At 41.0% G+C, this 14,685-nt stretch overlaps 1 protein-coding gene across 1 annotated transcript in view; it reads right to left on the bottom strand.

Moving 5' to 3' along the window:
- The window catches only part of LOC147205749 (transcriptional enhancer factor TEF-1-like), a 54,899-nt gene that overhangs the window by 7,111 nt on the left and 33,103 nt on the right, over window positions 1–14,685 (bottom strand). Inside the window, exons 6-10 of the mRNA XM_086109058.1 lie at window positions 12,735–12,784; window positions 10,297–10,358; window positions 6,787–6,911; window positions 5,220–5,393; window positions 450–590 (exon numbers count right to left, since the gene is read on the bottom strand). Of these exons, the coding sequence (XP_085965184.1) occupies window positions 450–590; window positions 5,220–5,393; window positions 6,787–6,911; window positions 10,297–10,358; window positions 12,735–12,784 (552 nt within the window). The remainder of the gene's footprint in view (window positions 1–449; window positions 591–5,219; window positions 5,394–6,786; window positions 6,912–10,296; window positions 10,359–12,734; window positions 12,785–14,685) is intronic.

The raw sequence follows: 14,685 nt of genomic DNA, 5'->3' as shown, positions 1-14,685 counted from the left end.
GGTACTTAAAAAAAACAAACGATACTATCGTTTATCGTCATAGTTTCTGGGTAAATAGATCATTGGGGGGGGGGGATGTTATCTTGACTCGCCAATAAATAATGTAAATACAGTTTACTGACTGAAATGAAATATCTATTCCAAAGCTGTGCAGCTTTTCTACAAACAAACATACAAAATAAAAATTATCTATTTATATATAAACACATAACACGGGGTAGGACTAGATACATTTTTTACTTCTTCCTACTCCCTTGAACATAATAATTTTGTTGAATGATGACCGATTCTCTTTCCTTTTTACTATTTTACTTACTTTACTTTCTGTCAAATTATTACTGTATATGTTTTATGTTCAATAAACAAACGAAACAAAACAAACAAGCCGAGCAAGTTTTCTGGGGGAAAGCCTGCATTTCTTTAGGGAGTAGAAAGAAATACAATCTTACCTCCACCTTCTCGACGACCTGCTTGCCAAAAGAGCAGACCTTGGTTGAGCAGGTAATCGTCATGTTCTCTGAGCTCTCATACTGGCTAGTGACCCCATAAAAGGCCGCGGGGTCTTCTTGTGCATTGTAATTTAGGTCAGCCTGCCGAGAGGGAAACAAAAAGAAAGAATGTCGTAAAACTACACAAATGAGATGAAGAGACAACCTTCACTTATGTCTCAAGGGTTATCTAATTCTCAAGTTTGCGTGGCTCAGGACGATTCTGCTCAAATCAAAACACTGGTCAAATAGCGCCCTCTGTTGGCTACCACTGTTCATACAGGAACCATATTCAAAATGCCTCACATTGATAACAATGGCCTTACCTTTCGGATTATAGTTTGCAGTCGGATAGAATTGCATCACATAATATTACTTTAAAGAATGTGAAGACATTTTTTTTAAACTGCATAAAATAATCAAAATGTTAAACTTGATAAATAAGTAAGTCATCGTTTATACCTGTAAGGCATTTGTCTCTGGCAATTACAGTAAAAGCATTATTACCTTCTGAAATATCCCTTCAGATTAAACAAGTGACTGAAAACGTTGTGGGTGATTAGTTTTATACATATTGTAGGTTCGGGTGTTCCTTATATTTTAAATTTTAACAGTTGATGGTCTCACTCAATGAAGCCACTTCACCAGGGCTAGGGGGTGCTATAGCCCCGTCAGAAATCTGTGTAGCACAGTTAAGCCCCTCTTGCATTTTATTTTACATTCTAAAATGTATTTAGAAATGATTTCCTCAGCGCCTCTATGTATCGGTCAAGCCGCCCCTCCATAAGCCTCTGGAGTGAAAAGTCCTGGAGCCGTGCCTGCTCTCACCTCACCAATACGCTTGAATAAATACAAGAAATGCTTGGCAAAACCTGAGAAACATTTATATATATATGTTTCGAAGTTGCTCAAGACCTTTTAAGTTTTACAGATGTACACAATGCATATTATTCATATTTCTTCTGTATTATGCGATACATTATGCTAACATGTACAATGTAATCAAATTGAATAATGTGTGCTTCTGGCAACCGTGGACTTGTTTGACCATGCAGTCCATTCGTATTGATTCTCGGGGACCAGCGTGGTGTTTTACCTGCATCACCAAATGAATCTAGAAATGGAAATCTTATAGTACCGTATAGTATGTACTATACAATATTTATAGTTGATCTCAGCTGCTGGTTTTGGTATTTCCCAATTAAATCTGTTGTTGGGAGCAATTTTCATGCCAACTCCTGCTTTAATTGTGATATGACTGTTACAGGAGGAACACCTCGATGTGAATGAAGCACAAGAGACAATATAAACTGAGACAATGGCAGAAGTTGTTGTATTTTTGTCAATGTTTTATTATGTGTTCTGTTGTATTGTTCTTATTTTATGCTAAATGATCTTTAAAGCACTTTGTTTCAGCTACGGGTGTCGTGGAAGGGGATCGTAAACTATGATTTCATATAAAGATGGATTGTATTGTATAAAAATGATTCCGGAAATATGAATTAAAATTTCCAAGGCCTCGAGCAATCTGGAGATACAGCGAGTAAAAATACACAATTTTGCAGTTTTTTACTGGTATCCTCTTACCCACACATTTACAAGGTGAGAGTTAAACATTTCACACTGCTGCAATAAATCTCAATTAAACCTCAAAACATTTGTGGAAACCCCAATTTAGGTCATTCATTCCAATCTAAACGGACTCATATACAGTACTTTGTATTATACGGATTCACCACGCACCATGACTGTAATGCATTTAAAAATATATACATTTAATGATTATGAGGTACAACTAACAAAGCCTCAAAGTTGTCATGGAAGAGTAAAAAGGAAAAAAAAAGAAAGACTAACCCCGGACAGGTCGCCAGCCAATCACAGGGAACATTAAAAAAAAAAAATCTTTTTAATGTAGAAATTGGGTACAAATTGGCCTAAGAATAATTTTATATGCTGTGAATGCCACTTTTTGAGTTAACTACTGGAATAAAAGAACACTGTGTGTGTGTGTGTGTGTGTGTGTGTGTGTGTGTGTGGGTGTGTGTGGGTGTGTGTGTGTGTGTGCGTGTGTGTGTGTGTGCGTGCGTGCGTGCGTGTGTGCCCCATCCAGTTCAGCAATCAAATTATTGGGAACCTCTGTCGACCTCATTATTAGAACTTGGTTGTTTTCTCAGAACAACTTTTGTACTGCGTGCTAACCGGCTTCAACATCAGGTTATATACCACTTGGCTAACAAGATCCAATACATGGGCTGCATCGAATATCAACTATTCTGCGGGAACAAATCATTTCTATTATTTTAACAAAACAGGGTGTATAATTGAAAATGGTGTCAAACAGCACCGCATCATTCCAGGACATGCTTTTTGTTGTTGTTGACACTTTGAAATGAGCATTTATCTGAAAAGGAAAATGATTTAATCTCTTTTCAAATTACTTCCTTAACAAGAACGATTTATTTTCAATAAGAAACCAAAACGTTATGTTAAGAATTGTAACGGTTTAAATGTAGTATTTGTGTTTTGTTTTTTTTAACCATCTGTAATCCTCATGTAGAATTCATCCAACAACACTTGGAAACAACACCGTAATTAGAATTACATTTAGGCAGAGAAAAGACAATATTCAGAGCAGACTAATGAGAACACGTTGCTCCTCAATGACTAATTGAGAGAAGTGAGGATGGTGTGCACAACTTGTAATGAGTTCTCCAAGGACAACAGTGTGGTGGGAGTCAGGTGCATGTGTGCCATGAACGCACACACACGCACACACACACACACACACACACACATACGCATATCAGTGTGCTTTTTTGTTAAAGGAGCATAATGTATATATTGAATAAAGTCGTCGCAAGCTTATTTAAATAGATTCAAACATTATTTTAACCCAACTTTTTCGCATGAATTGGCTGGCAACCAATTCAGGGTGTCCCCCGCCTACTGCCTGATGGCAGCTGGGATAGGCTCCAGCACCCCCCGCGACCCTAGTGAGGATGAAGCGGTTCGGAAGATGAATGAATGAATGCTTTAAAATACATATGTGATTTCCTTTTTTTTTTTTTGCAATATTTGCATGTGAATGTGTTCGATCAATTAAATCTTTAGTCTAACCACTATTGTGTTCCTCGCTCGCTCGCTAAGGAGACCAGTCTCTGTGAGAAAATGTGACATCAATTTAAAAATAAATTAAATTGTAAATCAAAAAGCATTGCTGAGGAAAATCTCGAATTCCCCTGGTACTTCCTGTCCATTTGTCGAGTCTCTGAAAATAATCCACGTCGAATCACACACTTTCCCAAGTGACACCTCTTCAATGTACCTGATGTTTATTCTTTTATTGCCTTATGATGTCAAAATAAAAGAAGCCGAGGTTTCAGCTTCCCAGCTCAAACGGTTTTCCCGTTATGGCCCATCAAAGTTTAAACATGACTTTGTTTAAACTTTGGGGATCCAGGAAAATCTATACACATTATCATACTATTTCGGGATGTTTTCTGAAAAATCCTAAATCCAGTAAGTCGGTCAACTGTTGTTGAACTGCCCATTCATGTGTCTGACAGCAAGCGTTGCAAAAGCCTGATAACGATCCTGATCATTTGAATCAGTTGTGTTGAAATAGGGAGAAATCTAGCCTAATGTGCCCTTGACGGCCCTGGTTCAGAGTGAATGAGTTGGAGACGTTTTTATTGGCTCAAAATGATGACGGCAGTTGACTGTTGATGGGGCAAAAAGCTCATTCCCAACATCATGTGCCCACGTGGCTATCTAGTGGCCGGAAGTAGGCCTGCGTGCCTTGAAACTCTGGAAGTCCAGCAGAGTTCCCAGCTATCATGCTAAATCATGAAAAAGAGGAAAAGACGAGCCCAACCCGGAGCTCAAAGGAGAAAATGTTAAAACCCTTTGCATATATATTTTATGATGATAAATCAATTGAAACCCCACCAACACAAAATATTTCCAAGATATGGACCAGCATAATTAAAACAATGTATTGCGTCATGAAAAAAAAAATCCACTTTTAAAGGGTTAATATATCTAAAAATTGTATACCTGCGCTTTTTTCAAGCACCTATTCTGATAGGTGGGGTCAGACTACATAGATTTACAATTTACAGGTCTGTATCTACCTTAAAATGACAGATGAGGGTCTCCAAATATGGTCTAAAATTTAGTGCGCAATTCCTGGATCCCAAAAGTGGGTGTGACCCTCCAACTTGGACGGGCCACAACTTGGATTCTTTCATTTGACATTCGTTGTAAGGCACAAGAGAATAAACGGCAGGCAAATTGAAGAAGCGTCACTGGGGAGGTTGACGTGGAATTATCCCGAAATCACACAACAATGAAGCACCGGCTGATCATTTCTGTTCAATCAAATTGTCCATAAATAATCACAACAGCTCTTGGGTCTCGGTGATGTTTAACGTCAGATGTATTTTGAATTGGAGATGGAGTAACATGGGAGTGGGGAGGTGAGCAGGTGTTCAAACAAAGCCAGTGTGTGTTCGTCACTGCGCCGCTTCCATATCCCAGGTGGAAAGACATCACACATATAGAATATAGACACACCCTCCCACTTGCCGGCACAATGGAAAACTACTGGATGACCTACAACCCTATATTGGACAACACTGAAGCCGATTTGAATTTGTTGGGTTTGGAATAGAGATGGCGCAAACCACGAATATACAATATGCAACAAGTTCAACTCAGTTCTGCGCTCACCCAAAACTTGATGAGATAGAAAGCATTTTGCGGGCCCTTTGCAAACAGCTCCTTCAGGCCGCCTTTCTTCTCTGGGAACTTGTCGTAGATTTGCCTGATGTCCACACATTCCAGCAGGGGGTCGCTGTAGCTGGGATTGCTCTGGTTGATGTGCACAAACAGGTGCTTGTTGCACTGAGGAGTGGAAAAGAATGGACATATCAGACGGCGACAGACACAACAAGAACATTTACAAGCAGGGTTGTCAATTATGGCATCAAGGTTTCGGAAATTTGTGACATGGTTTATTTATGAATTCTTATTGATGAACTTCAAGCCATCAATAGATTTAGCCATAGTCTTGTCACATTGGACCAATGAAACTGTCCAAGTCTGTCTTCACATTGTAGCTAATCAGCCATTTGCGGTTGGAGTGTGCACGCCTGAGGAGCAGGTTGCTTGATAGAGAAACGCACAGGTTTATGTGCGTAGTGGTGACGCAGCTGTGTAAGGTTCAATTGAGAGCAAAAAGACAAATCTCGAGTTGAGTTTAAGGAGCATAGGGAACCAGTGCCATAAATACAGCCATCTCAGCAGTGCGATGCCCGACTCTTTGCCCGTTTCTTTGGTTAGCAACATTAGAAAGAAGGAACACGAGAAACTCGAGAAATACCAAGGGCTCAGAGAGGAGCTGGAGAGAGCCTGGAAGGTAAAGGTGACAGTCGTGCCTGTGGTGGTCAGAGCACTCGGGGCAGTGACCCCCAAACTAGATGAGTGGTTGCAACAGATCCCGGGAACAACATCGGACATCTCAGTCCAGAAATGTGCAGTGCTGGGAACAGCAAGGATACAGCTTCCTGGCCTCTGGTAGAGGACCCGAGCTGAATGAGGGACGGACACCACCCGAGGGGTGAGATGAGGATTTTTATACTGTATATCCGACTATCCATCCATTTTCCATATATGTATATATATATATATATATACAGTATATATATCTCCATATCTAGATAGATAGATAGATAGATAGATAGATAGATAGATAGATAGATAGATAGACAGACACATACACACACACACTGATGCCCCCCCCCCCAACACACACAGAGTAAATTACGCTATTTATATTTACACACAGAGTGTACACAGTATATGTTGGCTGGTTTCAACTTGAGTCTTGTAATTCATATTAATTGGGCTGTAAAGGAGGTAAAAAATGTCAATTAAGTTCCCTCATACAAATTAATCACACACAGCACAGAAAGTCACATTAACTATCTAAGCTTTCATAGAAATCATATTAATGTGCGTTGAGTTCTTGAAGTACTCAATAATGTTTCTGCCTGTTGTAAGTTAAAGTATCGTGCGCAGTAATTAAAGTAAAAAAAAAAAGATCAAGATGAATGCCGGCTGTCTGTGTGTGCAAGGCAGAAAAATGGCATTGAATCCATTGTGTGGCAGCATGAACGATCGACTGAAGAGCTTTAACAAGGTTAGTCATACGTGGACACACAATGGAGGCTTAACGTGGGCTATCTGTCATTTGAGTGTGTGTGTGTGTGTGCGTGTATGTTTGTGTGATACTGACTGCTTCTTGGTCTCGGTGGGTTTCCAGGAACGACGAGAACTCCACCAGCCTAAGTTTAGTGGTGCCGATGGAGCGACCCTGCCATGCTGGTTCTCTGTGTGACTCGGCTGCAGGACGCTCATAACCTGAACCACACACACACACACACACACACACACACACACACACACACACACACACACACACACACACACACACGCAGTGGGGTCAACATTAAATTATGTTTAATTACAAATTAATGCAACAGCATTGATTTACATTTTTTTAAAGCAAGGCAACAGCCCTCAAAAAAGATTCCATCACTGTTGACAATATCAAACAGATCTGAGTAACAAGCAGTCAGGGCCAGTAAGGCCTTCTCTGCTGGCTGAAGCACTAACCTTCTTTTACAACCTAAATGTAATATTTATTCAATGATATTGCATTACTTTATTCCCAACGCTCTACTCTCTTCATTTTGTTTTATTTCTCGAGGCTGCACTGCTTCCAGTACTCTGTTCGATATTATTTTTTTTTTTTGTGTTGCCATGTCAGTTTCATCTGCTCTGAGCCTTCTGAATCAGTCGTATTGGCCAATGTTACTTCAACTCTGTGAGCACTTGAACCAATCAGACTTCAAATTCATCATGGCCTTCCAAGATGTCCTCTGATTGGTCGGTCGGAGGAAGTCAAGTTTGATGCGCAAAACACGTCTGTCGCAATCTACACAAATTAATAATCCATCATTTCGAGTGAGTATGATGTATTTTATGTCACTTGATAATTGATTCTGATTCTGAACCGCTCCAGATGACGTGGCACAGTTGCATGTTGTTATAGTGCTTTTTTTTCTGCATGGGAGGTTTCTATAATTGCGGCATCGTAAATTGTGGCATAAGAGGTTACAAACGCAGACTGATTCATGTCATCTTGAAAATGACATTCTTCTGAGAAAAATGTACTCTTTCCAGATGACACTGCTTTGCAATCACACGCTATGCAGAAATATCCCAAACCTAAAACCTGACTTTAGTTATCATCTCACTGCATTCCTGTATTCCATGGAACCTTTATGTGGTGTTGTTTTTGTTGGCCTGTTTTAGTTTAAGTCTCGTCTTTGTGTCAAGCTGTTTTTATTCATTTTTGTCATGTTCATACTCTGATTAGTCTCGTCAATTTTCAGTCATATAAAAATGTCAGCATTTTCGTCTCATTTTCGTCATTTAATCTTTTACAATTGTCAATGAGGTCTATACTCTAGTTCAGGGGTGGCCAACCAGTCAGAGACAAGAGCCAATATTTTTACTGTGTTACTGCAAAGAGCCCCACACACTCACACACACACACACGACGATGCACTCGCGCACATATGCATGCACGCCACGACAAGCAACAGCCGGAGCGCCCGACCATAAATAAAACATTAAGACACAAACACACAACCCCCCCCCCCCCCCCATTTCCTCCTCCCACCGCTCGTGGTCGACTTGGGACCAGTCTGCTGGCTCTTGGTTGATTGCGATCGACGTATTGGGCACCCCTGCCCTAAAAACAGAGGTAATTCGCTGACTAGCTTAGCACTGAGCACTTAGCGCCGTTGTCTGCGCATGAGCGGTGATTCAGTCATCTGATTGGTTGCCCTCTATGTCAATCAAGTAACGGGATTGATGATAGGCTGACGTAGTACGTTCTGTGTATTAAGCACCGTTGTTTGAATAGCAGCGCCATCGCCGAGACGTTTTCGACAATTGTCGTGTGAAAGCCCGGGAGCCGCATGGAACCACCCAAAGAGCAGAATGCGGCTCGCGAGCCGCGGGTTGGCCACCCCTGCTTTTAGTTGATGAAAACCGATGACTAGTTTTCGTCAAAGATACTGATGACATTTTTGCAGATGTGTCAAATTCAGGTCCAGAAACTAAAAACGCTGCCACAATTTGGCTTTCGTCCCAGGTGCTTCAGTCTGGTGGCATTTCAGTCAACTTTTCGTCAAAGAAATTTGTTTTGTAGTCTCTTTTCAGGAATGCAATTCTATTTAAGCCTGTCAATATCGTTTAAGTTCCTAATCGTATCGACAAAAGCAACATTTTCCTTCAAGCCAGACCCAATTGCAACCTTCTAGATCCAAGAATAAATCCATCTCAGACACAGAAGAGGCTCTGACTTGAATTACTTTGTGATACAACATATTTGTTTTTTTTTTTGTATGTTAGACGCGCAAACACAACCATTTAAATAAAATATTATCGCAATGCCGCCAACACACACAAAAACACACACTCACTCACGCTCCAGCTCGCGCACGCACGCACAGACACACACACACACACACGCAAAGTGAAATATTAACAACAGCATCATTGTTTGACGCTGGTTTTCGAAATAAGAAACTTAACATGATATGAATGTCTTGAATGACCTCTGTTTCTTTTCGGATGCTTTGAGAATTATTATCAGATTAGTTTGAATGTGTGATTTTGTGGCCACTTTTCTCCCCCTTTAATTTTTCCACAACACATTCATTTTCTTCTCTACAAGTCTACATGTAACAAAAGTGTGCCCAAATGTTTGTTGTCTAAAGAAAACCCCCGACTGGTCGGCCATCGCTCCCTTTCTCTGTGTTCAACTGTGCTGACCAAGTTGTCGCCCACCGCATTCTTCTTCTTCTGATCCAAATGCTACCGCTAGTCAGGATGGAGTAAAAGACGCCGAAATAACACATGACAATCCGTGACATTTCGACATGTCTCGTTTTAACGTCGTTTTTATTTTGGAAAGCACATTTAGATTCGTTTTTATTGGTCAAGCATCTGGCATGACAGATTTAGTTCACATTATCGTCACATGACCAGCATTTTCGTAGTGTGTGAAGATATTTTGTCCTAATTGTCGCTGAAAACAGCGACACTACATTTATGCATCTCCATGTCAGTTTCATTATGTTTTACTTAATTCCACTCTCTTATTGTTCATGTTGAGTAAGTAAGAAATTGTGATGGCTAATTTGCTCTTTCAAAATCGCTGGAAATGCAAGGTTTTTTAAAGGTCAAATGTTTTATGTGTGAAAACAATGCTGATGTATTTTTTTTTCTTCGCTCGCTTTTAATGTTAGGCTGCCATGCCACTCTGGCACACAAATTTGTAAATGTGACCGTATTGTCAGTGCCTCACCAGCCATGAGCCTCACCACTGTGTTCAATATGACAATCTCATATAAATAATGTACGGTACATAAAAAAAGATTTTTATGATATTTAAACAAAATGTTCATAATTTTGACTGTCAAAATTGGAAAAACATAACAGTCAGTGACTGCATGCACAATTAAATAAGCTTAAATTGATTGCTATATACAATCGAAGGAGACAGACGAACCCACTTAGTTCTACTCGGGACCTTTCCTCAAAGCAAGCCTCATGGTGACCTGGCCCAATCAAAGACTACTCTATGAAGAAGCAGCGGCCTAAAGAGTAAGCAGGAGGACCACCTGTTCGCTTCAGAGAAAAGAGATAATTGTCGTGCGGTTCCTCTCACCTGTGATTGTGGTGGTCCCTGCTGTCTGCACTGAGTAGGCTTGCTGCGAGAACGGCTTGATGCTGAGAGAAAGAGGCAGAAAGAAAGGGCACTATTAAAAGGCTGAAAGGACACAAGACACAGCATGGCCAGTCACATTGTACCTGCGGCGTACTGAAAGGGATTACGGTGTGTTCTGTGACTTGGAGAGAACACTTGCACAAGCAAAAGAGGTCAAGAGGGTCTAAAAGCTATGAAGGTCTCATTTCATATCCTCATTACCGTTCCGCAGTCATGTGACTTCAACTTGAACTCTAGACATGAAGGATTATTCTTATAGACAGGAGGGTCAAATCTAAATACGCTAAATTTAAATGAATTAATCTGTTCCAAACAAGAGAAGTGCTTTTTCCCCCGCATGAGCAACACAACTTATCACATTTTGGGGTCACACCAAACTACATAAATGCAAAGGCTTTTACGTGTCATTTTTCCAGAAAACATCTTGATTTACAGTGGGAGTCTTTAAAGAACAGTGGTAATAAAAAATGTATTACCCTTATTTTTCTGTCCAGTGGTACCTCTTTGTAAGTAGAGACGTGTTGTCCATGTAAATGCCCGTATCCGTTCCAAGCCCACCCCCCTCGTCCTCCCAAAACAAATTCTGATATAAATGTTTGCTAAAGCATAGAAATGCATCAAAATATGTAACAAATACATTTTATACATAGATTTTATATTGCACAATAAATGAGAGTTGTGCATAACGTAAAAAAACAAAGAATACACTAAAGAATAAAAATGATGGTCATTTGACTTTTAACTGAGTCCTCATCGTTTTTTGCACTCTTTAGTGCATGTTCTCTCTCAGAAGTTGTTTTTTGCCTGGCGTTTTGTAAAGAACTGATCAAATGACGTTTGCTTTTGACGGCTTTTAAGAATCCTTTGAAAAAGTCCAAGGCTAACATCAGCATAGTGAGCAATCGCCCGACTGGTGAACACTTTTTCTGGATGATTCACATTTACATAAAACGATTGGAACGCCGCCTGGCCAAAGGGGCAAATGACGAGGACGCTGCAGAGACACAGAGCTATCTGTCGATCTATCTATCCAAACTCAGACACATAAGGTAAGGTCCCTCTTAGCCAATGGTATGCCAGGATGATGCTGGGTAGTAGCCAATGGCAGAGCAGCTCCAAGTATGTTAGATACCTTTTGGATCTTGAGATTTCTTTCTTAACAAGAGGCAATTTTTTTTGCTGTTGAAACGTTTCAAAACTTGAAAACTTCGTATGAAGAGACGTTCATAAGTAGAGGTACCACTGTATAAGGCCCCTTCAGGGTATAAGGCCCACCTTCAATGAATGGCTGATTTTAAAACTGTTTTCATGAATAGACTGCACCGCATTATAAGACGCATAGAATAGAAGCTATAGTAGGGGCTGCGGTGGCGTTATGTATCCACAAGAGCAGAGGTCCCCAACCTTTTTTGCCCCACGGACCGGTTTCATGTCAGACAATATTTTCAGGGACCGTACTTTCAGGCCGGATAGATACAACAATATAATATGATATGACCTGCATGAAAAGTGTGGTATTTTCAAAACATAATAATAAACACGAATCATGACACAAGGAACATCCTATCTGGCCACAATATTCTCTGGTCGCTATGTTAACATTCAAAAGTGCCTTCAAAATAAGATACGCAGCAAATAAAAAAGCATGAAAAATCACCATCGCCGCTTATATCTTGGTGCATGTTGATCTCTCATTGAGATAAAGCCGTATTTGAAATAGGACTCCTGATACTGTCTATAAAATGTAGCCTACTCTTTCTTGAAAGTCGTAGGCTCCTCTTCTGTCTCCTGGCTGGGCCTTTTACCCTTCCCGAAAAAAAAAGAAACTTTTCTCAGAAATTTGTTTTTTATTCATTCTCCTAACTCCTGCGTTTCCTCTCCTATACGTGACAGCGAAGCGCACCTTCAGAGTCCCGCTTCCCGATCTGCTCGGAAAACGGTCAAAAGTCGACAATATTAAATGTTAAATCTGTTAAATATTTATGAGTGCAAAACCTTATGTTTGTGGTCGGTACCGAGTTTGTCATGGCTTCTCATATTCCTTCAACTACTTTTTCTTCTGCTTTATATTTGGTTCAAATTACCGGCAGTAAAAAAAAAAAAAAATTGGCATGTGTACCCGCTTTTAGCAATGACACGATTGTGAACACAACATAAGGGATGCCCGGTTTGGTACATTGTTAGGAACTAGCACGAACCAAGTGCCAACGAAATTATTTTGAAGTTGTTATTTTAAGGTCCAGTTCCTACATCTTCCCAAAACAAAAACTGGGAACACATTGCTGCTTAATTAAAGGCCACTCATACACACTACAATGCGATACACGTGATATTGAATAACAATAAAACAGCTTGAAAGAGTGCACAATGTGACTTACTCTTCTGAGGCGGAACTCGACTGTCCTCCAGGAATCATCCCCTGCCACAGCTAGAAATACAAAAATAAATTAGTAAGTATGATGAGATCAAGTTAGGAATCGCATTGTTGCACATTATAGGACCAGAATAAAAATACACAAGGAATCGGGAGAGTATTAAATTGTATAAAAATTAGAGATACCGCGAATGAATATCATAATTTCTTTGTCTATATTGGTTAAAACTGAGCAAAACGAATCTCTGAGCCAGGAAATAAACATAAAATAGTTGTTGTTTTCTTTTTAAAGGTGCGATCGAATCTTGTGCAGTTTTTCCAGGGCACAAGTTAGTATCGAACATTCAGGAGCCTTTTAACAACCTCGGTGACCTCAACCCCAGAACTAGGAAAGCCTGCCTCAGAAACCCCAAGGGAAAGCATTTTGGTGGAATTGAGTTCATAAGTATTCTCCCCACTGATTCAAAACATCCCAAGTCAAAGTCAGCATTTGCCCCATCCCCACGGTGCACTGCTTTCTCCCCTGAGACACCTTGGCAACAACAAAAGCTACGTTCCATTCGACCAACCAGGACCATCAGCTGCCTCAGGATTCCCACAGGCCAAAAAGGCCCGAAAGGACTTCTTCTGCTTGAGGGAAAATCTCACCGCTGGTGCCCACCAACAGGCTCGAGGGTTGCCGCCATGACAGTCACTCATCACCTCACGGCCACAGCTCTGGTCGGCCGCCTCAACAATGAAGGCACGGAGCATGGTTCAGTCTGACTCAATTTCCCCCCGCTTCCCCCGGGATGTGAGCAAAGTTCTGCCGGAAGTGTGAGCTGAAACTCCTTCTAACAGGGGACTCTGCCAAATGTTTCCAGCACAACATTACCAGTCACCGCTCGTTTGAGTCTGCCAGGTTGGACTGGCATCTGCCACCACCATCGGAGCCAACACCCTCATCACCTGAATGTCCAAGACATGTGGCCGCAAGTCCGATGACGTGACCACAAAGTCGATCATTGAACTGTGGCTTAGGGTGCCCTGGTGCCAAGTGGACACCCTTATGAATGAGACACGATGAGCACAGAAGTTCAATAACAGAACATCGCTCGGGTACTGATTGCGGCGGGGTGCAGTTCCTCCCAACCGTACCCTTATAGTTCTTACTGTCATTGCACACATGAGCACTGAAGTTCCCCAGCAGTATGAGGGAGTACAGAGGGAGCTCTCTCCAGCAACCTTTTCCAATGTCTTCAGAAAAACTTTGGTGCCTACGCATAAACAGCAGTGAGGACCCATTCTCCATCTAAAGGTGGAAGGAGGCTACCCTCTTGTCTACCAGGGTGAAACCAGATGTACAGGCACCAATCTGGGGGGCAATAAGTATACCCTGAGATGTTCAAGCACTAATCAATCTCTCCTGACGTAAATACAAGGGTGGCCCCTCCTGAATCATGCTCATGAATTCCGTCCTTGTGGCCATGTGAACAACATGCATGCCCTGAGATGTAATAAAGTACAAAATGCACAAAACTGTCCATGTCTTCTTTCTCAATGTCTTCTTCGCTCTTTGCGTTTGTCGCTTCTGCTCTCATCTCGTGCACTGATTTGCTAGGTAACAGCCAATCAGAGGGATCATTTGTCTCGATAGCCCGATTTGAATCAGCCGAAAATGTCCCCCCCAGAGACCCCGACAACGGGTCTGACTTTACAACGGTGCATTCTACACTAGGCCAATGGTGCATACAAACTTCCTGACAGCTGACATGTGAGTGGTGTGAAAGAGGCCTTAAAACCTCCAGGATAGTTGCCCTCGAAGTTTGGAGTTTGACACCTGTGCAATAATTTACCGCTAATTTTGAAAAAAACTTTACCTCTGGTACTGAAAAAAAAACACGGTATAATCAAGGGACATTCGATTGAAATGGAACAAGTAAATAACATTAAAAAAAATTTGGTTATAGCTATTA

This window comes from Hippocampus guttulatus, chromosome 4 (genome assembly GCF_054856545.1).
Source record: "Hippocampus guttulatus isolate MCC_2025c chromosome 4, RoL_Hgut_1.0, whole genome shotgun sequence".
Lineage (NCBI taxonomy): Eukaryota > Metazoa > Chordata > Actinopteri > Syngnathiformes > Syngnathidae > Hippocampus > Hippocampus guttulatus.
This window is presented reverse-complemented; position numbering and strand designations above follow the sequence as displayed.